We start from the raw sequence: 25,994 nt of genomic DNA, 5'->3' as shown, positions 1-25,994 counted from the left end.
AAGGCTTATTTGAGGTATGTAGATTGAGAGATAATACAAACAGAAGTGTTGTAACATGAGTATGAACTACCGGTTCACGGGTATATTTTTTAAGAAATAATCGACGTGTAAGCGTTGGTTATTGTGGTAATACCTAACGGTTTGGAGTTCCGATGCGTAATAATTAAACCACGAGGGCGTAGCCCGAGTTGTTTGGTAACAAGCATCGGAACGACGAACCGTTGGTTATTACCGCAAAAACCAACGCTTACACGTCGATTATTTTGATTCTAACACAATTTCATTAATAAGTTATCCGCGATTTAAAGGTTATAAATGCGAATTATATTAACCGAACGTCCTCCACTTTCGCGAAAACGTGACGTCACCACAACGATGAAATCAAATGACGTCGTCTTCATTCATAAACAGTGCGCGGATAATCAAAGTGACGTCATACTAACAATCGTTGGTATATCGGGGTAATAGCCCACGGTAAGCTCCCTTCTCATTCTTATATGCATGCGTGTTCGACTGTGGTAGAATATGCATTTAATGTACCGGTATATAAATAAATAAATTATTACAGTCAGTTAACTTGTTCATTAATAACATCGACACTAACCATACTCATAAGGTAAAGGGATTAGTATTCCTATGTTATGAATAATAAGCACTCCGCAATCGAAGGGTTTTAGATCTCGTATGAAAAGCAAATGTATACCCTGAATGTTAATCCTAATATACCCACAGAGATGAATTAATGTATGTTTTTGATCTCAGTGCATGTTTATCTTAGCTCGAAGAGAATACACGTTTATCTTTATTTAAATGAAGTCACATGCTGACCGTGTATAATTTGTCACACGGTTTCTTATTTACTCCGTATGTTTTGATATAAATCGATTGGTCATTGTAGGCTCAGGTATTACTTAAAAGTACCCCGGGTATAATCTTTAGTATACTACAAAGTACGGGGTACGGGAGATGTATACTTAAATACCCTGGGGTATAGTCAAATGGCTTTAAGCGTATTTCCGTACCCAGGGTTCATTTAGTAAACTACTTTTAAGGAGTAGCTTAGTCGATAACGACCAATTGAGCTTTAATATTGGTTAGTGATTAATATACGTGTGCTGTCCTGTATCACATCGTGCGGGCCAGTAAGAAGACGTATAACAAATTTATCTTACCGAGCACCATTCATTTTCAAGCAAACCGTAAAGACAGAGCAGATTATAATGTATCTAATGACGTCATTTTGACGTTTTCATTACTTCCAGGAGGTCATTTAATGATACTGACTGCATATAAAAAGCAACTTGCCTAATATAGATAAAAACATGTACATGAGACCTAGCTTTGCCAACGAAAACAACGAGTATACTGAAAGTTAGGATAATTGTCCATGTTAAATCATGTTGCTTTTGATATTCAATCAGAAACGTTAAATGACGCAACGGAAGTAAACACAATTACGTAATAAAATAGGGTATAGCTAACGTTTGTCATAATATTACGTCGATGGTTGGGAAAGCATGGTACTCTATAACATCAATTAATGTTACGGCTGATTACTTGCCTCGCACGATGTATGCGCAGCCTTAAATGTATATTGAGCTAAGTAAAAAGTCGTTGTACTTACAATTCATCTGACAAAACCTGATACATGACTTGCATTGACTATAACAGTATATATGTGCAGAATAAGAAAGGTATAGAAAAAGAGAACACCCCTCTATATAAACCGTCGAATAATGAAAGAACGCATACTTGTTTCAAAATGCTGTTTTGAAAGAAGTAATTGCAAACATTTTCACTTGTTGTTTACTGCATTAGTTTCAATGTAATCGTGCATTCTTCTCGTTAGTGTCTTTTAGTTTTAAGATTCAACAACTGCGGCGTGTTGTCCGTAACATAATATTCAACTCTCTTCTATCTGAAAGCCCCAATCCCACTTATGAACCTGGTTCTGGGACAACTGAGCTTAGGCCATGTGCGTTAAGTGTCGTCTTGGATTAGAGTGTGCAGTCCGCAGAGGCTAATCAGGGACGACAGTGTTTCCGCTTTTATGGAATAGTTTGTTTAAATGAAGTACATGTATCTTTAACGAAAACCCATTTTGGGCGGACATTTTTCTAGAACGCGGCTCCTTGGTATACGTGTATGCTATTCAAATACTTTTTTTCATATACCGGCATCTAAGATTACTTTATTAAACCTTAATATAGTGTTCATTATGTTTTTAAATTTTTTTTTTCAGGAACACCTATCTTCAAATGTTAATTTTTAATATTCAATATTAAGGTAATGGTTTGCAAGATCATTGAACTTATTGCTTATGTTGGTCAGCACACAACTCATAATTCTGAACGAATAGGAGTTACGCAAGAAAGATTGCTCGCTCATAAGACGTATATTGAAGTGGCGTAACATTTTCCCTTATCGTCTGTGTTCTTCGAAAACTGCGTAAGCCATATTGGTTTTATTTTCGAAGACGGAAATATTTAAGATCATTAAACACTTCCCAATAGATTATGCTAAATAAAAACTCCCCACAACAAAAAGTGCCATGCGAAGGTTTATGTAAAGGGCTTAGTAACTGCTATGAGCTTTATATCTCGAACGAACAGCTTATGTACACCATGAATGTTAATAATATACCCACAGATATGAATTAATGTTTATTTTATTTTCGTTGGCATTTTTATCGTATCGTGAAAACAGAATACACGTTTTCATTGGTTAAATGAGGTCACATGCGGTCTGTGAGTTCAGGACCGTTTGTCATATCCGGGAGATAGTGCCGTCAGATGCGAGACAGGACGCGATATCCGTTCGGAGTGCATACGAAAGGACAACGGAACCATCTTGCTCGTCCGGGTACCCCAAAAGCGCCACCAGTAACAGAAGCACCGCACTTCTGTGTGCATTTGTCATACACAATCACCTTCTAAAAGTAATGGTCTTGACTGACAACGCATGTACATGTACCAACAGTTTTACAAGTACTAAATATAAGACTTAATACTTGGTTTTTCTCTTAATGGGCTTTAATCACAGATCGTTCAGACGGCAAAAAAAACAATGTAGATTTAATTGAGAAAGCAGACATTATATTTAAACAAACAGATTAAGCTCTTAAACAAACAAAAATAGCACGTTTTATGATAATAAATCAATCAAGATAAATCTTTGAATCGTTTGTAGTTTTGCTGACAGCTTGGGAACACAGGTGGTTAGCGTGTGGCTATGATATTAATTAGTGAAAACATCATTTTGAATGATAAATAATCATATTATAACGAAAAATTAACTTTTATGAAAAAAATTTTTTCACTATCAAATATATATATAACAAGGTATGCAACTCAAAATCACCCCAAAACGGGGTACATTGCTTTGAACAGCCATATCTTCATCAATTGTGCAGCGATTTTCACGATCTCGGTCTTATTCAACGCAGAAATGAATTTCCTTTCTGGAAATGTATATGTATTGCAGTATTTTTACAAACGCTGTGTCAACGTTTAAGAAATAACACGATACACAACTCGCATGACCCAGTTGACAGTGATCATGCTGTCTTTAAGACTGAAATTTTCACGGAGTAAAGGGCATCTTCCCTGCCAAGTTAATGTACCTCGATACCATAATTCAATAAAACGTATGAAAAAACATTACTACCGTGCTTGTCGTTTCATTATGCATCAAAACTAACTGTCCAGCGCCGTTTGAAACCTTTGTTTACATATATTTCAAGTGACCCATATTTTCAAAAACAAACGGTGTGCGTGCGGAGTTTTGTTACGGGTGATTTCATTGGTCCAAAGCGAAGGTGTGTCTTGGTTCCCAGCTTCTACACGATCTCATTAGTAAACGTGGGAACCGAAGTTTCCCGCGGTATGTCAAATTTGTACACTACGCAGTTTGTGTATACTGATTTTAATTACATAATGGATTTAAATGGTGAACAAATCGATGCGTTAAACAAGGTAACAAACGGTCACAATGTTTTAATACTTGGCTCAGCAGGCACTGGTAAAACGCACTTAATTAAACAGATAGAAAAATCATTAAAAAAGAATAACAAAAATGTAGCAATAACAGCCACCACTGGAATAGCATCTGCTCTCTATGCAAATGCGATGACCATTCACAAATGGTCGGGAATAGGCGACGGTCGCTACAACACGGGTGAAGTCAAGAGCGTAGTCGAACATTATGCTGAATTCGCAATTGTAAGAGACAGACTGAAAACAACAGATGTCCTTATAATTGACGAATGCTCAATGTTGAGCAAGAAGTTCTTCGAGTCATTAGACCAAGTTTGCCAAATTAGAAACCCGGATAAGTTGTTTGGTGGAATTCAACTAGTATTAAGTGGGGATTTTAAACAACTCCCCCCTGTTCCAAATCCCTTGTATGCTGAAGAAGGTGAATTTTGTTTTCAATCAGAATTATTTACAAAAGTGATACCCCACAGGATAATCCTTAGAGAAGTAGTAAGACAAAGCGAACCACATCTTATCAAGGCTATTAAAGAAGCTGCTGATGGTGAAATGTCAATTGATAGTATCAATTTCATTAAAACCCTAGAGAGACCATTGACAGACGCAAGTGACTGTGTAAAGCTGTTTTCTCGTAATGAAAAGGTTGATCAACACAATCGTGATTGTATACTTGAATACCCTGGAGAACTGTACGAGTTCAAGTCACACGATGACGGGGACAGACATTTTTTAGAAAAAATGATTGCACCAAAAATACTGTGGCTTAAAATTGGCTCACCAGTCATGCTGTTGAAAAATATATCAGATAAACTTGTAAATGGACTTCAAGGACATGTGCATAGCATCACAGACATGGGACCAGTGATAGAATTTACATCTCTGCAAACCAAATTACAGTTAGAAAAACACAGATTTGCAGGTAATTTATTTTTTGTTTGCTTATATATAAACAATAATATAATACATGACTATTGTGTACATTGCTTATCAATCTAGAATCTAGAATACATGGTTGATTATGTCTTAAACAGTTTAATTTAAAGTTATGAAAGAAGAAAGTTTAGATCAAAGATAAGATACAATACGATTTTTCACCTTGTAGATAGCTAAACAACTAAGTTACTTAATATTTAGTTTTCAGTCCATCAAAAAATGCAGAAGTTGCTGTACGCACTCAGTATCCAGTTAATCTGAGCTTTTCGATGACCATTCATAAATCTCAAGGATTAACTCTAAATAGGTGAGTAAATTTGTACATTTGCATGCAATCAAATACAATATTTGTTATTATTTAATATTACTGTGTAACTGGTCAAAATTTTACCTAAACATCAGTTACATTGTTACATTTCATTGTTTATTGGTCACATGCTTAAAGTTTTATTGCATAATATGAGCATACCTATTAACATATGCCACTGGTAAAGTACCATTTAATAACATTCCATAACAAACCCAAAATTAATTCCATCCATTAATACAACAAACATGTGACATGTCTGTCACTGTCAAAGTATCACATACATTTACATATGATATTTTCTTCAAAATTTGCTCAAAAATTCCCAATCTTAAGAATAAGCATAAATAATACAAAAGTTTACTTCTTTCTTTCAGTTAAAAATGCATACATTCTAAGATGCTATGTCCACAGTATTTTAATACATACTATACGTTATCCTTGTTTACAAATAAAAAGAATACCAAAATTCCCAATTGTGCATGTACTTTTTCCTGAAGAGATCAGAAAAAGACCCGTCCTTACATAACAGCTATTGATACACTACAGTGATAACAGACTTGGGTCCTATATTAGAACTTCTAAGAGAAAATTCAGTAAATTCTTAAATTTGTTTAAGTCATAGCCAGATGCATTAGTTTACTGGTAACTGTGCCTTACATAACATAATATATAAACAATAATATACATAATATTCGGAACAGTTTATTTTGTTTTCAATATTGTGAGTTGAAATTATTGGAATGAACGCAGTAAAATTAATCCCAAATGTTTATATTAGGAAGACTTTGTTTAATATTTCACTAAGAAGCTTTTATGATACCTGAACTTAACAATTATAACTATTTTCAACACAGTTTATCTAAATATGGTATATTTGTAGATTGGAAGTGGACTGTCACCAAATATTCAAACCAGGACAACTTGGGGTTGCACTTGGCCGTGCTAAATCTTCAGAGGGACTGAGGGTAATCAATTTCGATCCAACCTGTCATGTAATTAGTCAGCCAGAAGTGGTACAACTCTTCATGAACCAGCCCTCAATTTTGGAACATGAAGACCTGAGCTGCTGTAGACCAGGATTAAAGGGGTAATTACATTTCAGTATTTTAATATATGTACACAATACAGGTACTTTAATCTAGCAAAGATTTTGTTGAATTTGAGATTAAATGTAGGGTTCATGATTATATTGGAAAAGGCAACACACACATTTAAGTTATGGAATATCAAACAGTAACAAATCAAATATGACAATAGACATAATAATACACAGTTTACACCAAAATGATATACATGTAATTGCAAAAATGTACTATGACATTCATAAATGTTGATTTCCAATTATGCTCAAAGAAAGTGGTGAAATGGTTTAAATATCAAAAAGTCAACATTTTTTACTAAAGCAGCATCTCTTCCTAAACCACCTGGTTATTTTTGCCAAAACTTGGCAGGAATGAAGCTTTTTCAAAGTTGTTAATGGCCCTTAAGTCAACATCAGACCTCCCCAGGGTGTCATTGTGTTTTCCTTTTATTTTTAATTTCTGTAGATTTCTTAAAATATGTTGTCTTTGAATACATAATTACTTGCGAATGATAATATTTATGAGAAAGAAAAATAATAATTTTAAAGCTACAGTATCAGGGCAATACACCTGGATTAAGTAATTAATGACCAACAGCTTGTAAACTACTGCTCAGGTGTAGAATGTAAACACTACCTTTTTAACTCTAACTCAGTATTATGTGAAGTTGGGATAAGACATCAATTTGGGAATAATTTGTGTTTTTTCAAAAGTGCATATTATGCAGTTTTATATGTTGTATTTATTTAGTTTGGCAAATTATAATTAAAACAGATACTTGCATATATAATAGCATCATTTAAATTAATTTTACTGCAAAACTGGATTGTTTTTTTTTAATCCTCATGAAATGAAACTGTCCATGTGGTGCATGGACACAGTTTAACAATACAGTAAAAATGATGAAAATACAATCTTTGTTAATAAAAAAGTCATGGAAAATTGCTTATTAAGCTTGTAGTATAGATAAAATATTACAAAAAAAAATTGATTTCATTAAATTAATAGTTTTATTTGAGAAAATCACCAAAATGATGTCCATTTACAGTTTGATGTCTTATTCCAAATTCACATAATACAGTGTTTTCTGGTCTTTTTCAATTAAGTCTTATTCTTTAATGCCCTCTAAGAACGGCATATTAGTAACTTCTTAAAATATGCAGGCCAAGGTTATATTTGTACTAGTGTGCCAGCATTGGTTGACAATTATAACATTAAATTTTAACTCTTTACCACTTATATAAGTATTTTTATGCATTTGTATTTCCTATGAAAGTTAAATTTAATTAAATACCTTTCTTACTAGATAAGTTTTAAAGGCTTCATTTCAAACCCTTTGATACTGATGAGCAGCAAACAGCATAAAACTTGAACAGACTGCGAGTTACTCGCAGACTGTTCTGGTTTTATGCTGTTTGCTCATAGCCATTTTCACTTAGCTTCTATGTGGGAAAGGGTAAAAACAGTATACTTGTCAGAGAAAATATATCTGAGTGTTTTATCAAATTTATCAAATGAAAAAATAAAATAAAATTATGCACATATTTATTAACATTACACTAGTATCAAATAAGAACTTAAATATTTCTCCAGTTGTTCACATGGGGAAACTTCCAACATATCAGAATACCGGTAGTAGTACATCTTAGTATAATATGAAGTTAAGTGGGTTTTTTATATAATGTGGCATGTACTATAAAGTGAAACTGCCAATTAACCGTTTGCATGCTGGGAAATTTGTCGTCTGCTAAAATGTCGTCTGCTTAATTTCTAAAATTAGCATTTTCTTCGATTTTTTTCAAAAATTATCAGAATAGCAAACAGTTTGGATCCTGATGAGACGCCATGTTCTGTAGCGTCTCATCGGATCCAAACTGTTTGCAAAGGCCTTCAAAATTCGGTTCCCGCACTGAAAGGGTTAAGACAATCATTGTATTATAACAGGCTTATTTATAACCATACATTAATGGATTGAAACATTCTTGGAAAATAAATATCTGACAAATCTGGTCAAAATTTACACAGAACATGATCTTTACATTCTGATCACTTTTACTTTGCTTTTTTCATGGGATGTTGTTTTCATACTGATATTAGAAGTACCTTTTCTTAGTGCTAAATTGTAAGGTATAGCTGTAGCACGATTTTTGCCAGCATTTGCCTTTTGAGAAATAATTCCCTGACCAAGCACAATGCTATTGAGTGCTTTTCTATACTGCATTGCATTAGGGTTAGAATTAGCTCCATGGTATGTGGATCTCTGTTGATTAAATGTATTTTCTACAACATCCGAGTTAATTAATCCTGGTGTAATATACACTAGAGATTTCATGCCGAGATACACTTTACATAGATCTATCATCCCCAGTATACAAGACTGTATGTCTTCATGACATTGAATAGACATTATTTGTTTATTCCTTTCAACAGACTTTAATGAAGAATTATTCAATGAGGCAGTTTTCCAATCATCAAAGAAATTTGCAACACTCAACAAGTCATGCAATCGTGTATCATTCATTTGCTTTACAGGACGCATGTCTCTAAAAAAACTGACAAGTTTACTGGTGTACCTTAGAAGTTCAATTGCCCCATTTAAAACTACACCTTTAGAACCTAAATGTGTTTGATACTGAATCATAAGGTTAAGCATATCTGAATTAAGAACTTCATCCGCTAAATGATTCCGCATTTTTGATTGTGTGGACGGAAAAAAATGTTCATTGGATAATTTTCTGTGGATTTGCAATGCATTTCCTTTGTCCCAATGGTAACAATCAATGAACATTAGCCACTGTATAGTGTCACTTGTTGTCAAAGTAAGGAGTCGTGTTGAAGATTTGCATATCCCACTTTTTAGCAGATTATTTCTTATTTTTTTGATGACATGAGAACTGTCCATTATGAAAATCATGCTGGAAAATGAACAAGGGCTTAAAGCAACAAAATTTGAATTGAGGTTATTTATGTGCATAAATGTGCGGTTGCACTGGGCCCCATCCATGCATGTGTACAAGACGTTAAAGCCGAACATTCTTAAGAGATCCACTGCCTCCCAGAATAAGGGGTATAGCTCAGGTGCCTGAATTCCCCCTGACACAAAATGTGCAACAGGAAATCTGAACCCTGTTACACCTAGAAAGACAAGCTGTAAAGCATGGGACCCCAAACTCTTCTCATTTTTTCCTTTCCTCAATGTGTTTGACATATTTCCTTCTTCCCCAAGATCCACTAGACCAATTAACTCAATGACATCCCCATTTTTACAAAGTTGTACATCAGATTGAATTGACATTTCGTCAAATATCAGACCACCATAGAACCCTTCTGGAGGAAGTTTTTGCCTGGTGGCCTCTTCAAGCATCCATGTAAAGATGTTTCTGTCAAAACCCACATTCTGTTTGACAATATTTTTGTAATGGATAAGTGTAGATTTAGATGGAAGTAATAGGTAACCACTTTGCCTAAAAGATTCATAAGAATGTGGACTTCTGCAGTACCATTGGAGGCAAATGGATATCATTTCTTCAGTCCACCTCCTGCCTCTTGGGTCTTTATCTACATTTGACGCCTGACTTAAAAATAGTTGAACCATTTGTCCAGTTGCACCTGGTATTATTTTTTTTAATTTGTCAACTATCTCATCACCTTCTGAGTAAATGTCAGATTTCGTTTGATATTCCATTGTTGGTACATTTTGTAATGAAGCAGTTTTAGTCATTCTTTGGCACTTAATGCATGTGTTTGTCTTACAATTTAAGGGAGTAACCCTATTACATAGAACAGATCTCAAAATTCTGGATGATGCTTCAGTGCCAGTAGCCAGATTTTCAAGGATGTGGAAACGGGTCATTATTGTTTTATTGTTGATAATGACACCTTCACATAATCTGATTAAGCTCACAATCTTCAGGACAGTACCAATGCCTTTGCTGTTTTTTGTGAACCTGTTCGATATAGAAAGGTTGCCTAACTCAATTTCCTTACCAGATATTTCCAAAGACCATAAACCATTTTCCAAAAATGTTATCTCTTTGAAAATGTTATTCCCATTACTTCTAATATTGGCATCAATGGAGCATTTAAGATGGCTTGAGGTACATTCCACAATTGCAACATCATGGGGTAAACACTTCACTAGGTCAGACATGGTGCATGCTTCTTCTTGTAATGTTTGTAAAGCAAGCAATTTGACGCCTTTGTACTGGGTAACTCTACTTTTCAAGTTTGTTTGAAGTGTCTTTTTTTCTGTTGATGGAAATATGTTTGTAAACTGTTCAATTAGCATTCGTTTTGTAACAGGAACATAATTTTCATCCAATTCCGACTGGTAGGCCGAGTATAACTTATCTACTTGTATGCAGCTATTTTCATCTGCTTCTAACCGTTGGACCAGCCTGTGTTAAATAAATATAATGCGTAAATTATATGTGTTATTGTAACAGGGCTTTCAATTACTTTTGAAATTTGGAAGTCTTAACTTCATTGTCTCTGAATTTGGATTTTTTCTCACAAAATTTTGGTGTATAAGGTGACATTAATATGTTTATAACACTTTTCCATAGCTTTATGTAATCAATTATTATGTTCATTTATATATTTTTGCACATATTGCTAATTTGAATTATAATCAGTGATTGCACTTAATACCTCATTTATTGGATTTCAAAAATTTTGAAACTTCAAACTTTTGTTCATGAAAGCCCTGGTATTGGATACAAAATAGACGAAATCAACTAAATAATCAAATTATTTTGAATATGAAGTATTAACAAAATATTTTATAGAGTAATTGCTTAATATAATAAATATCATTCATTTCAATCCATAATTTAAAGCATTTCATAAGGTGAATATTTCAAATAAGACAGTAATTCTGATAATGTGTGTAATAAAGTACAAAGCAAACCGTTTCAAAATATTAAAATGAACAAAAAGGGTAACATAAATTTAGTTTAAATCACTGACTTACAATGTATATCACTGAGCACTTAATAAAATAAATTACAATTTGGTTATTAACCAACTCTTAAAGGGGCCTTTTCACAGATGTTTGCATGTATTGAATTTTGTCATAAAAGCTTAATTTTGATACATGCAAACATGGGATCAAGTAAAAAATCAAGAATACAATTTAAAAAAGAAGAAAAAAAGTAAACTTCAACAGGGCTCGAACCACTGACCCCTGGAGTCCTGGAGTAAAAGCCTACACACTTAGATCACTCAGCCAGCCGTGCTCTTACCATGATGGTTGTATTGAATTCTTTATATAAGCAATCCTCGTAGTTTCACTAAATATAACAACAACAACAGAACTCTACAAATTATTCAATAGTTTCATGCTGCAACACTCTATAATTTTCAGGTTTTAATGTCCCCCACTATAGTAGTAGGGAACATATTGTTTTTGCCCTGTCTGTTGGTTGGTCTGTTGGTTGGTTGGTTGGTCTGTTGGTTGGTTTGCGCCAACTTTAACATTTTGCAATAACTTTTGCTATATTGAAGATAGCAACTTCATATTTGGCATGCATGTGTATCTCATGAAGCTGCACATTTTGAGTGGTGAAAGGTCAAAGTCAAGGTCATCCTTCAAGGTCAGACGTCAAATATATGTGGCCCAAATCGCTTATTTTATGAATACTTTTGCAATATTGAAGATAGCAACTTGATATTTGGCATGAATGTATCTCATGGAGCTGCACATTTTGAGTGGTGAAAGGTCAAGGTCAAGGTCACCCTTCAAGGTCAGAGGTCAAATATATGTGTCCCAAATCCCTTATTTTATGAATACTTTTGCAATATTGAAGATAGCAACTTGGTATTTGGCATGCATGTGTATCTCATGGAGATGCACATTTTGAGTGGTGAAAGGTCAAGGTCATCCTTCAAGGTCAAAGGTCATATATAAGGGGACATAGTGTTTCACAAACACATCTCTTGTTTTAATTTTGTTAATTTACCAAAATGTGAAAAGGCCCCTTTAAAAGTGTAATGTGTTACTTTTGGGGTTATACTAAGTTGCTTCAATTCTCATTTCAGAAACACACAAGAGCCAAACCCACCAGGGATATATACATTGCAAGACATGCAGCTGATACAAGAGAGCATAGACAATGTGGAGATGAATGAAAATGTAACTAGCCAGGAAGAATTTGATAGTGAATTTGATGAACTGATCCTAAAAATAAGTAGTGTTAAAGATGATTTGAATCTTCCAGATGATTTAAATCTGGATCAAATTCTAGATCAGATATATTTCAAGAATCCAGTCACTGCAATGCAAGATCATGTAAATAGGATCATAAATGATATGAACAAAATAAAATACATTCAGTTCTGCAAAAAGGAGTATGCATTTTATTCAGCACTGATTGAGTCTTCAAACACTGAACCAATTCGGCCTTTTACAGCTAAACAGCAAACAGAGTTTTACTCTAATGTGCATGCTCATCAAACTAGTGCTGAATTCCGAATGAACTGTTTAACTTTATTCGAGGACTCGCGATTCACAGATGATCATGTCCACATTTGTTTTAATGTGTCTAATCAAATACGAAAATATGTGTTGCAGAGCAATGTTGAACGATTGCCAGTTGTTCAGCGACACATATCAAATAGATCTGTGACAAATGAATCACATGCAAGAGTAAGATACATTGGCAGTTACTGCATAGCTAAAATCCTGCACAAGAATAAACAAAAGAAAAAAAACAATATGTACAATTTAGACAGTGCCTCAATTAGTAAATACAATGATTCATTGAAGTTGGTTAATGTGTTAGAAAGTCTGAAGGTAGAAGAACAGTACATTCAGTCCATCACCAAAGAACCAGAGTCACTCATAGACATTGCATGCAAGCAATACGGACAAAGATTACTTACCAACATATCAGATGAATTGTACCATTTTTTCCTGGAACTTACTCGAAGAACCTTAGAATTGTTGATTGATGAAAATTTAAACAAGTATGGGAGTGAAATGTTTGAAAAGATCAAAGAAAAAATTCTGTCAAATAATACACTTTTCAAATCCTTTGCCAATACTATAGAACACAGTGTAAAGGACAAGCAGCTAGAACATGGTGTAACAAAGCAAGTTTATAATCTGATAATTGAACTTTTCCTGATGGTTATGGTTAATCAGTTTCGCAAAGACCTTCTTGAGAGTTTTAATATTAAGAAGAAAATGGCCCACAGGAAGCAAGTACGAGTTTCAGAGACAGGCATTCATGACAAAAAAACTTCAAGAAAAGGTAAGGCCCCAGCCGTTAAGAAGGCACAACTCAAAAAAGATGAACAACATGTGGAAGAAATTTCATCAGAGGAAGAATATGTAAGTGTTTCATATGATGAACCTAGTACATCTAGTGGTATATATGCTAAAAAGGGAGCGAGAAAGAAGAACATATCTTCACCAGTTTTTGAAGGTGAAATTTCTGAAGAAGGAAGTATTGCTGTTAAGTCCCAAATGGCTACTAAAGTCAAAAAGTCACACAAAAAAGGGAAAACAAGTAGCACAGGTAAAGGCCCAGCACCGAAGAAATTACAACACAAAGCAGGTCAACAAGGTGCACCAGGAATGTGCTCAAAGGAATTAACTTCTGGTGATTTGCCTGATGAGTCAATCACTTCAAGTGGTGTAGTAACAAGAAAAAGTGAAAGAAAGAGAAAGAAAATCCATATACCAGATTTTGAATGTGACTTCTCTGAAAACGAGTATACTGAAACATCCTCTCCAACTGACAAGACTGTTATGTCTTCTGGAGGAGATGAGGTTAAGTGTAAGATTTGTAAAAAGACTGACAATTATTTTCAAGGTCAGAATCAGTGGATACAGTGTGGTGGTTGTAAGTATTCGATACATCGACAGTGTGCTGGACTTCAACACCATATGAAGTGGAAGAAAGTGTTAAAAACAGGGAATCTATTTTTATGTTCATCATGTGAATAACAGTGGGTGTTTGTTAAATTTAGGAAACTTAGGTCAGTAATATTCGAGGTGATTAGCTGTACATTTCAGTTATTTTAAATTAAAGAAATTTAAACTTCAGATTTTGAAGTTTTAAGAGTGTACACAACAGAAGTATATTTTGTGTAATGTCTTTTTTTCTGTTTACTATGTGTTAACATGACCATTTCTTCAGTTTGCCAGTTAAACAGTAATAAAATGTAATGTTTTTTAATCACATAAACTGATCAACTGGGTTGGGATATTTGTGTAATACCTCACTTCAAAAACACATTTTTCTCATTATTTTATTTAAGAGTGATAAATTAATTAAATAGTTCATGCATGCTGCATTTACAAACCATAAGTTAATCTAAAAAGTGTTATATGGAAACAAGTACTCAATGAATTCATCGAGTACTTGAAATTATATCCATCTTTTTTATGTTATAAAATAATAATAAAAAATATTTGGGTAATACCCTTTTCTGGGCGAATCCTTATCTGTTGCTAAAATGAAACATTGTTGTTTAACAAAAACAATTAAAAACTTAATTATTTTTTCAAATGCAACTTCTGATTTCTTACAAAAATAAGTAATAAAGTAATGTCAGATGTGCTATTACTCTTGCTATTAAATAGTTTTCCTTCATTATTTTAGATACTATTATTGTGTTTTGGTAAGTCATATGTCACTTTTAATGTACCATGTTTTTTTAGTTTCATATTCTATTGCACATTTACAATATTTCCACAAATTGAAATTTTTTAATCTTAACATATACAGATCATAACTGAACCATGTTTACTTCTATACAAGCTGTATTTATAGGAATACATACCAGTCAAAATTTAATGTCCAAACCAAATACTTGTTTAGTTAAAGAAGTTTTAATTGTTCTACTTTTTTTTCTATTTGACAAGCAGTATAGCTATTATTTGGCATTATCAGTTAAATGTACATGTATAACCCATCATGTCATTAATGGGTTTTATGATAAACATGTATGGAAAGTTATTTTAATAATCAGGTCAAGTAAAATGGGTTGCAATTTACAGCGTTGTTTTGTTGTATGTATGCAAATATTGATTGTATTTGTTTGGGGATGAAAAGAGAAGTGATTGTTTCAGTTTATTGAAATCAGTACAATCTGGTAGTACAAAAATTAAAGTCTTTAATTAAAAAAAAATCGTTTTTAAGTTTAAAACATATAACAATTTCATTGTATGTATGTTTCACCAAAAATGTCTACAGCCGTTACTTGGTGTCTACCAGGGATGTATAATAGATCTTTTATACATCCCTGGTGTCTACTTTGCGTTGTTCAATCTATCTAGATGTATTCAAATGTAAACTGAAACAAACACTAATTAGCACCTCCCCTTTTTATTGTATTCCTAACAAAATCGATGTCGCGGCAATTACCAAGTTACTGCAGCCATAACTGGGCGTGTGCTGTTGTAAGGTGATCCACCAAACTTTTTTTCTGTTTAATAACCACACTGAAAACTACTAAAAGCAGATGACACAATCGAAGTGAATGTCTGATGATAATTCCGCCAATACGGTTCCCACGTTTACTAATGAGATCGTGTAGAAGCTGGGAACCAAGACACACCTTCGCTTTGGACCAATGAAATCACCCGTAACAAAACTCCGCACGCACACCGTTTGTTTTTGAAAATATGGGTCACTTGAAATATATGTAAACAAAGGTTTCAAACGGCGCTGGACAGTTAGTTTTGATGCATAATGAAACGACAAGCACGGTAGTAATGTTTTTTCATACGTTTTATTGAATTATGGTATCGAGGTACATTAACTTGGCAGGGAAGATGCCCTTTACTCCGTGAAAATTTCAGTCTTAAAGACAGCATGATCACTGTCAACTGGGTCATGCGAGTTGTGTATCGTGTTATTTCTTAAACGTTGACACAGCGTTTGTAAAAATACTGCAATACATATACATTTCCAGAAAGGAAATTCATTTCTGCGTTGAATAAGACCGAGATCGTGAAAATCGCTGCACAATTGATGAAGATATGGCTGTTCAAAGCAATGTACCCCGTTTTGGGGTGATTTTGAGTTGCATACCTTGTTATATATATATTTGATAGTGAAAAAAATTTTTTCATAAAAGTTAATTTTTCGTTATAATATGATTATTTATCATTCAAAATGATGTTTTCACTAATTAATATCATAGCCACACGCTAACCACCTGTGATACGAACGTTGATTGTTATTGTTTACATTTCGATATTTCCGCGCATGCGCATTGACTGGAGGGCAAAAACACTGGTTACATGTATAAAGGGCTTTTGCTTCGTCAATATTTTGATAACAAATGCGAAATAAAAATGAATATCTTTAAAAAAAATAGTGCTAATATATTATATTTAGTACCAATAAATGTATATTCACATATATATATATCGATCCCTCTTCATAAAAACAATGTAGTTATAAGCATCAGAGTAAACGTGGTGGGAATACTAAATACTGACAATCCCACAAAACAAAACAATGAAATTGCCTTATTGTTTCTGATAGTAAGACTTTAATAAATGCTATTGCAAAAATAATAAAACACTTATTAATTTGATAATAATTATTAGTGGTATGGATAGGTTTTTTTTTCATCAGCTTGTAAGAGGTGCATTTAAAGGGATCTTTTCACGCTTTGGTAAATTGACAAAATTGAAAAAAGTTGTTTCAGATTCGCACATTTTCGTTTTAGTTATGATATTTGTGAGGAAACAGTAATACTGAACAATTACCATGCTCTAATATAGCCATTATATGCATCTTTTGACGATTTTAAAACCTAAAAATTATAAAGTGTTGCAACGCGAAACGATTGAATAATTTGGAGAGTTCTGTTTTTGTCGTTAAATTTTGTGAAACTACGAAGATTGCTTATTTAAGGTATAAAATACATCAACTCTGTGTACTCGGCGGAATAGCTCAGTAGGCTAAAGCGTTTTTACTTCAGGACTCTGGCAGGACTCCAGGGGTCACTGGTTCGAAACCTGCTCCGGGCAATGTTCTTTTCCTTTTTCTAATGTTATTCTTGATTTTTTACTGGAGCTTTTACGATCCAATGTTTACATTTATCAATATAAAGCATTTAATGAATAAGTTAAAAAATGCCAAAATCTGTGAAAAGGCCCCTTTAATCAATTATCAAACAAAGCCAAAAACGGAATACATAAAAAATTTAAATGTTATGGTTATATACTTTTCCAATCAATAAATTTTCGTTTCGTTAACATTGAATGCCAATGTTAATAAATTTTATCATACAAACGCGGAAAAAAACCTGCATATTATGCAAATTGAATTGTCTTCGCATGTATATTGAAATCTCTTTACTAGTGACACGGAGCGTATATTGTCATCTAGAGTCCGTGCTGGTGATAATTAGTGATAGTTTAAAGTCTAGCATTCTATTATAAACACATTATAAATTTCATTTCTTTAACGCAAGTATTTTTTACCTTATTGTGATAGCTTCTTTTCATGATGGTATTGTGTACACTGAAGTAACGTAAAATCTTTACACGTACTAGCGAAGTTTACATTTGCCGGATCCCTTAATTACGTAGCAGTAATACTGCACAATATGTTAAAATTATATTTATTGAACACTGTATTATAATGATTCAATTAACTGGCTAATATAATGCACTAGTTCCTGTTAATCCATTTCTGACAGATTTCGTCATTTTGTAATGTTGAAATATTTTATTGAAGCCACTTTTCTTTTTTGCTTTAAAATTTGGCTTTACTGATTTCTCAAAATGCCAATTGATGTCATGGAGGTATCGTGAATTGTGTTTAATGAACAGACAATCGTCTGCAACATGTGGTTTATGGCATGGACCCAATGTGCCTTGGTTTATGACACCCTGTTGTCTTTGTCTGGACGGTCTCCGATCATAACGAGATAATCGATTTGTGATGAACAAAGGTGCAATTTAACACCTATGCTGCAGTCAAAACTGGTGTAACAATTAAATAAATCAATAACATTAATCGATAAAATTTATTTAATGTGTAACAAGGTTAGTTTTTTTAGACATATAGAGGTTACTACATGCATACAGGTATGTTGCTAAGATAAAATCTATCTATTTGTTGTTTGTCTTCATCCTCAATTGTTTTCGTTCATTAAATCTATTTTATTCTGAAAGAATTACAATTTCTGAGACTTGTTTTAACTTCAAATGGTCGCAAAGAAGTGCAAGTAGAGAAATTTTGTGGTAACCATATACCGTATGTGCTCTTAAATGGTTTTCCACTCCCGAGTTCGTTTGAAGTAAAAACAAATAATAACAATATTATTCAAAAATAAAGTTCCTTGCATGCTTATGTCTTTTCAGACATCATAATTAAAATTATATTTGATATTATGCATGATTATCAACAAAAACGTTGATTTTGTCAAGGCAGTACTATGAGATAGATATTGAGATAGAGCTTCTGTATATGCGCTTTTTGCCCTCCAGTAGAAACTCGGGTCATTTAGCAGGTGCGCGTGACGTCACTCGTCAACGTTCGTATAACAACACCGGAACATTATCCAGTGGTAACCATGACGATTTGTTCATCCACACGACGCGGGTCCGAAATCAGATGAAAGGAATATTTATATACTGCAATACATTGTAGTTATATGACGGAATTCCAAAAAAATATAGCATTGTTTCTAAATAAAGTGAAATTTTGTTGTTTTGTTTTGTAAATAAAAACGAACATCTGTTAACTTGTCAATTGAAAAATAAACTGAATACAGATGCGAATTCTGTTCAAGTACGAAGATATTCAAACCTTTAACTTGTTATTTTGGATTTTAATTTTAAAGAAAAATATAACGATAAACATTGAGTGAATTTTTGTAGGAGCGGAGCAGTTATGAACCTCGTTCTGGGAAAACGGGGTTTAATGCATTTGTGTAAAGTGTCGTCACAGGTTAGCCTGAACAGGCTTATATGGGACGACGCTTTACGCATTAATGCTTAAAGAAAATTGCAGTTTTAGAATAGTAAGTATTCGCTACTTAGTGAAATATTTTTTCTCTCGCTAATTTGCATTCGGTCTAAAAAAAGATCGAAATCCACGGGGTTATATATCGTCATGAAAACTGAGGTAAAGAACTAAAACAACTTTTGTCGACTTGTGAATATTCATGAGACACAAGTGCATATAACAGTAAAAAGTAGTTTGTACCTAGAGATTAGTTAAGTGCCTCCTCGTTTAGAAAGCAGAAAAGTAGCGAAAAAATAAGACCCTACAATATAACAAAGCCGCTTTTAGTTATCTGGGGGGGGGGGGGGGTCGGGTGGACTGAATAGATCCTGGAGGTGGTAAGAAAATAATGTTCTAAGGGTATCAATACGATAGACCAGCATATTTATCAAAATCCTCTCAAGGGTGACATATCATGTCTACCAAATGCCCCCTAAAAGGGGCGGGGCGTATATAAACGTCATAATGCTTGGTAACAAGCTATTTGTTGATTGATAATGCATATCTTCCGTTGTTCATATGCAATATCGAGTTGCAAGCGTTTTTTTCTTCGATAAATCAATCTCTGACACATATATTGATATGGCAAAGCCGTCACTATTGACCTACTAAACACAAATCAACACATAAATACCGACCACCATATGTAATATGAAAGCTATGTAATAAAGGATTCTCATGATTTTAAACGGAATAAAAGTGTGACCGCGGACTGATATACTAACAGAATTCGTTTGTATCCCAGTTGAGTGTGCATTTTTAGGCGTTTAAGATATAAAATAACATGACTTCTATGGAAAGAAATAATTGACAACCTATCGTTAAATTGCACTGTGAGAACAAATATACCGAAATAGAATAGTATCATGAGATAAGGAAAATTGTGTAATTATCTAACCACACGTGTGAGCTGTTCATATCTGATTAAACGAGTGCTTGATAAATATTTCATTTATTCAGTAAATAGACACAGTGACACTATTCTTAAATTATATAATCCAATATATACGTGAACACATCGCGATATATACAATAATAAATCGTATAAACTTTATAAACAGTGTATGCAATAAAAAAAATACAGTTACTAAATAATAGATTTACGACGGATACAAGATAAACATGTGGTGCACGTTGAGCAATATTAAGTTTTTAACTTAACTACGTCTAATTATATAAAATTGTCTGTTTTGAAATCGTATGTTTGCAATTAACGTCTTTTTATAGATATTCCATGTACTTTATATCTGGAGCGCTCATGTCGTGTGGTTGACCAGGCGATTTATAAGTAGAGTGACACACCACATCTTCATCTCCAAGCTTGTTTTCACAAATTCTAGCCTTCGTTGGACATTTTACAGTATCGGAGTAGGGTCTCTGATATTATTATATGTATGTTCGTCCTCATTTAAACTTATATGCATATCATCCGACTGAGAATTGTTCAGAAAATCCCCGACATGAGTCATAACTTGATCTTATTTTCAAGACGATCCTTTAAAACCAACAAAAACAATTAACATCAACGCCGTATATCTTTGAAAAAGATATTTCTTGTTTAAAATAATGAAGTTATATAGAAGTCGGAAAACGAATTTGATTTTTTTTCAATTGTGATAGCAACACAGAGTCAAGGTACAATAATATGACAACTTCAGGGATAGATATATACCTTAGCAACATTGGAACAACAAACTTGGTTTATCAAGTACACAAATATACAAACACATGATTATATCTCTCTACAAATAAACCACTGATTATAGTAGTGGTTGACCCTACATCATGATTCATATCATCAACAAAACACTCGTAATTGAATGAACTACTATAGAAAATATTCAATATAATAACAAAGACAGTTAAACATGTTTAAATAATTTTATCAAATATTCGGTTACACTTAACAGAAATACTTCAACATGTACTAGTAAAATACTCTTAACAATAAGGTCACAATTTAGAAAATATCAACGAAGGTCAAACTGGTGTGTAAAAATCATGCAGTCAATTAAGAAATCCCTGATAATTATGTGGTACACAAGCAATCAAAAAATGCCTTGGGGCTTTTTTGATTAAGTTCATTTTATGCAACAGAGCCTTTCCACTGCAAAAGGTCACTTTTGAGTAAGACGAACAAATGAAGACATGATTTTAAAATGGCATCCCACTTTTGTAAAATTCTAATAATAAGCATACATGTACTGGTATGGTTACCATTTAATTTTACTTAACATGCACACAAATTAATCAAAAAAGGTTTATTTTGTTTTCTATGTTACAATCAATATGATATGATTGAAATATGACATGTAGTTTAAATATTAAAACCTATTTGAATTAATTAACAACAGAACAAAAACAGCCATCCAAACAACTTGAATAAAAAAAAAGCACATTTTTTGGAAAATCTGACATTTGTTGCAGTTTTAAATCGAGAGATTTATTGAAACTTGCTTTTGTGATTGCACTTTTGGTTAATATGGAGAGGTCAACGTGAAGAATACTGTAACTCAACTGGTAAACTATCACAATTAAATATCAGCCATATATCAAGCATAGAATAATTAGCAAGTATTATATCATAGTTATAGTATAAAATATATCTCAAAGTGACATTTTTTTCAGAACATGTGATAATAAAAGTAAGAATAACAAAAAAATCAACACTGTATTGTCATTAAATTTAATATTTTTTTAAAATAAATTTGATTACATATAAATTCTGTTACAACACATAAATAAGTGTTTGTGGTGCAATGAGAATTCAATTGTATCTAAAGTTATAATAAAACATTTATTAACAATTGCAGTTATTATTTGCCATTTAGGTTCTTTCTATTGCCTTGCATCTAAAAGATGTACATAAAAAATTATAACATAAAACAGTTAATTGATCGAAATGATTTTTTTTACAATTGACACCAGCAAATGATTTGTTTTGCTTAATATCCACAATGGCACAATGTAAATATATATTGACTTGGTAAAAATATTCACTCATTTACTCACTTACAAATTTGTTTTTGTATATGAGTATGCACAGTTTATACAAAGCATCATGAAGTATTGTGTCCCAATACAAAGATCAAAACTAACGATAAACATTAAAGTAATAATTCAAATTGTGTCATTTACAATTAGCTACAGAAAATCAAATCATGAGCAATTACTAACAAGTTATGTCATCTTGATGCATGCTTACTAAAAGAAAAATTAAAATCTTAAGTTTAAAAAAAAATAAAAGCATTCCACTTAATAATAGATAGTTTCTAATCATTTAACAATCCATCACAATTCAAATTAAGATAATCTTCCAAATTTCATTTAATTAAAATAATCTTCCATCAAATGATGATAATTTAGGTTTTGTGTCTATTATCAGCTTACGGAAGATAAAATAATTTTGTCCTTAATTGATTAATATTTTTCTTTTATAATTTTCTGACACTACTCAAGATTCTTGTTTAAAAAGTCACTATAATGTGCAAACTGATGAGTATTGTATACAGACACAAAGACAGGCAAATCAAAATAGAAGCGTCCATGAATCTTTCTTAACAATTTCTTTAACTAGCACGTCTTACTATATTACTGGCAAAAACAATACTGTAGTTTGTCTTATTTCATGAAAAAAGCCGATAAATGTTTGAAAATTTATTCAAGTTAACAATACTATTTAAACAACTTTGCTTAAGTTTGAAATCAATGTAATAAAAAATAAGTTTATGTTCTATGTTTTATCAACATCTGGATCAAACTTTCGGAATACAGACAAAGTAGCAACACAGGCTTGCACTCTTTTGAACTTAAAAGAATACTTTACATAATTACTTTAAACAAGTAATCTTCACTTGATTATAATTAACTATATATATCACAAAAACATATAACAGCAAATCACTGAAAGCGTCATAAATCCCACAAGACACGAACTATAGTTTTCTCTTTACGCACAGCTTGGCTGGTCACATGACACAACATAGCTTGCCACATTAGTTTATTGCTGGTCACAGGGCTTGTACTTCTTTGTCATTCTGCAATGTTAGTCTGCACAATGCCACTGGGCTTCAACCTATCCCAAAATTCTAAGATGAGGGCTTCCATTGTAAGTGTACAGAACGGACAGCAAGACTTTAACACAGCCAATGCAGGCAATAAGAGACTAGCAAGTGTTAATTTATGTTTTTCACTGAGCATCCTAGATTGGACTAACCGCTGCAACAGACTGTCTTTCTGTTTCTGATTGGACGGTTTGGATTTGTCAATTGGCGTCTGAAAGAAAGGAAGACACGTTATTGCAAATTTCAGTTTATCTTTTTGTCTTGTTACCAATAAAAGCAGGAGATTATGAAAAGTTCTGCCATAGCGTGGTATCCCTTGTTATAATGCTATAATAAATAACAAGAGCACCGCATAACAGGTGCCACGCTCGGCTGCGGGTGCAGTTTTGAATAAATGAAAGCTTGCCAGATTTTTTTTTGTCTTGAAACTCCTTCAACCTCAAAAGAAACAAAACACAAAGATCAAAGAATGCAAGTTCAAATGCTGGTTTATATGTTTGGAGAGTTTTATAAACTGCAGAATTAGTATTCTTTTCTAAGTTAAGCTCGAGACAAATTTAAGACGAAAAGAATGACATATGGAGGAACAAAGGGAAATCTATATGATTCCACCCTCCTCTGTATGTGGGGCCATAACAATAGCCTGCACTTGTCTTGCAAACTCACCCAAGGTTCAAGCTCCACAATATTCATAGACTGTGGGTCCTGCACCATGGAGATAATGGATTCCTGTGAGGATGACCTTTGCTGGCTCGAGTTCTGCGATAGTAACTGCTTCCAAACCAAACTCAATGCCATGCAATCCATGTTTACTGGAAAAAAGTCGGTTGAGAAAAGGAACAAATAGTTTAAGAGAAAATGCAATCATATTTTGGACAAATGTACAGGACCGATGTTATGGTTCCACCCAGTAAACAGACTTGAGTGTCTCAGAGATTCATAGGCTTTCACATACATGTAAGCAAGCTTAAATAAACAGATATCATCAAAACCAATCTTCTTGCATTTAAATTTGGAGTTGGAAAACTACTAGAAATTGTGTAGTCATTCCTTGAATCAAACTAAAATAAACGATATTTGATGATTTTGGCGATAGAAAACAACAAGTTCACGAGTTTCTAAAACTATGATTGACAACAAGTATTTAATTAATCACCAAAAGCAACAAACTTTCTTTGTATTTGATTCCTATGTACAATAAAAAAAAATACGACAGCAAAGATAAAACTTTTTATATATGTGTATTGTGACATCATTGACGTGTGTGTTCAAATGTCAAACATTGTTGTTTTTCATAAGTATGATGGGAATGAAGCATCATAATTTGTGAATCTTCATCGCTAATAGATAGGTTTGTTGATATTTTATGATGGCGCATGTTTGTAGATATTCTACACACATTTTCATTTGTCAGGGAAAGTAACTGACAATGTTTGGCTGACGATGTTGCACAAAAAACAGTGCTTTTATTAATATATTTTTACTGCATTAAAAAATACAATGTCTTATATCTATCACTGATATTGAGGTTTCTTTCACCAAAAACATTCTTCATTCAACTGCAAATTTTGTTAATAAGGTTTGAATTAAAAAAACAACATATATGCCAATTTTAAGTAAAGCTGTTAAAAATGTTCATAGTATTTCTTTGTCTCCTCCCTTTTCTTGGGGTGTATCACCTCCTCATTGTAGTCATAGATGCAATGTTCAGATGTTACTTTTTTAACTATTAATGACAGAATAATATTTAAAGGTAGATTTTCATTAATATATTCGTGTTCCATAGGTAATTCATTTACTGTAAACAAATGAACACTTTTTAAAAGGACATGTCCATTTTTGTCCTCATGTGATGTTGTGCAGTCATTTTGTTACCTTGAAAAGATGAAACTGTAATTAAAAAGGAACTTGTTCATAATTGTTTAAATCAATTCTTTGGATATGTTATTGAAACGCAAAACATACAGTGTAAGGAATAATAAAAAAACAGAGATGTGTTTGTCAGAAACACAATGCCCCCTAATGCGCCGCTTTGATTTATTAATTGTTTTTTTATCATTTGGCAGGTACAGATAATTGTCTCCCTGTGAAGCTTATTACTTCCCTTGGATTTGTTTTTTTGACCTTTGACCTTGAAGGAAGAGCTTGACCTTTTACCACTCAAAATGAGCAGCTCCATTTAATACACATGCATGCCAAATATCAAGTTGCTTTCTGAAGAGACATAGAAGTTATGAGCATTTTTTGAAACCTAAACGCAGAAACGTAAACGCAAAGTGTGACGGAAAGACGGACGGTCCGATCACTATATGCCCTCCTTTGGGGGCATTAAATGTATTAAACAAGAGCACCACATAACAAGTGCCAACGCTAGGATGCGGGTGCAGTTTTGAATAAATGAGAGCTTGTCAGATTATTGTTTTCACAGTGACCTTGACCTTTGACCTAATGACCCAAAAACAGGTGTGGCGTGTAGAACTCATCAAGGTGCATCTACATTATAAAGTTTCAAAGTTGTAGGTGGAAGCACTTTGATTTTGGAGCAAAATGTCAAGGTTTTATCATGGCTCCGTCGCTGGCTATGACAGTACCTCAGGAAATACCTCTCTGAAAACAGCCGAGCTAAAAAAGAA

At 33.1% G+C, this 25,994-nt stretch overlaps 3 protein-coding genes across 3 annotated transcripts in view; 1 reads left to right on the top strand and 2 right to left on the bottom strand.

Moving 5' to 3' along the window:
- Positions 1-5,157: 5,157 nt before the first annotated feature.
- The window catches only part of LOC127872545 (uncharacterized), a 36,132-nt gene continuing 15,295 nt past the window's right edge, over positions 5,158-25,994 (top strand). Inside the window, exons 1-3 of the mRNA XM_052415870.1 lie at positions 5,158-5,232; positions 6,116-6,322; positions 12,357-13,217. Of these exons, the coding sequence (XP_052271830.1) occupies positions 5,195-5,232; positions 6,116-6,322; positions 12,357-13,217 (1,106 nt within the window). The 5' untranslated portion in view covers positions 5,158-5,194. The remainder of the gene's footprint in view (positions 5,233-6,115; positions 6,323-12,356; positions 13,218-25,994) is intronic.
- Positions 8,209-15,209, bottom strand: LOC127871206 (uncharacterized). The gene is made up of 2 exons (XM_052413944.1): positions 15,108-15,209; positions 8,209-10,714 (listed from the first exon to the last, which is right to left on the bottom strand). Exon 2 carries the CDS (start codon positions 10,603-10,605, stop codon positions 8,353-8,355), a length of 2,253 nt encoding a protein of 750 aa, XP_052269904.1. The 5' UTR covers positions 10,606-10,714; positions 15,108-15,209; the 3' UTR covers positions 8,209-8,352.
- LOC127871207 (uncharacterized) overlaps positions 22,117-25,994 on the bottom strand; it is a 617,936-nt gene continuing 614,058 nt past the window's right edge. Inside the window, exons 17-18 of the mRNA XM_052413945.1 lie at positions 24,028-25,983; positions 22,117-23,572 (exon numbers count right to left, since the gene is read on the bottom strand). The gene's annotated coding sequence lies outside the window, so the exon portion shown is untranslated. The remainder of the gene's footprint in view (positions 23,573-24,027; positions 25,984-25,994) is intronic.

This window comes from Dreissena polymorpha, chromosome 3, assembly GCF_020536995.1.
Source record: "Dreissena polymorpha isolate Duluth1 chromosome 3, UMN_Dpol_1.0, whole genome shotgun sequence".
In the NCBI taxonomy this organism is placed as follows: domain Eukaryota; kingdom Metazoa; phylum Mollusca; class Bivalvia; order Myida; family Dreissenidae; genus Dreissena; species Dreissena polymorpha.
This window is presented reverse-complemented; position numbering and strand designations above follow the sequence as displayed.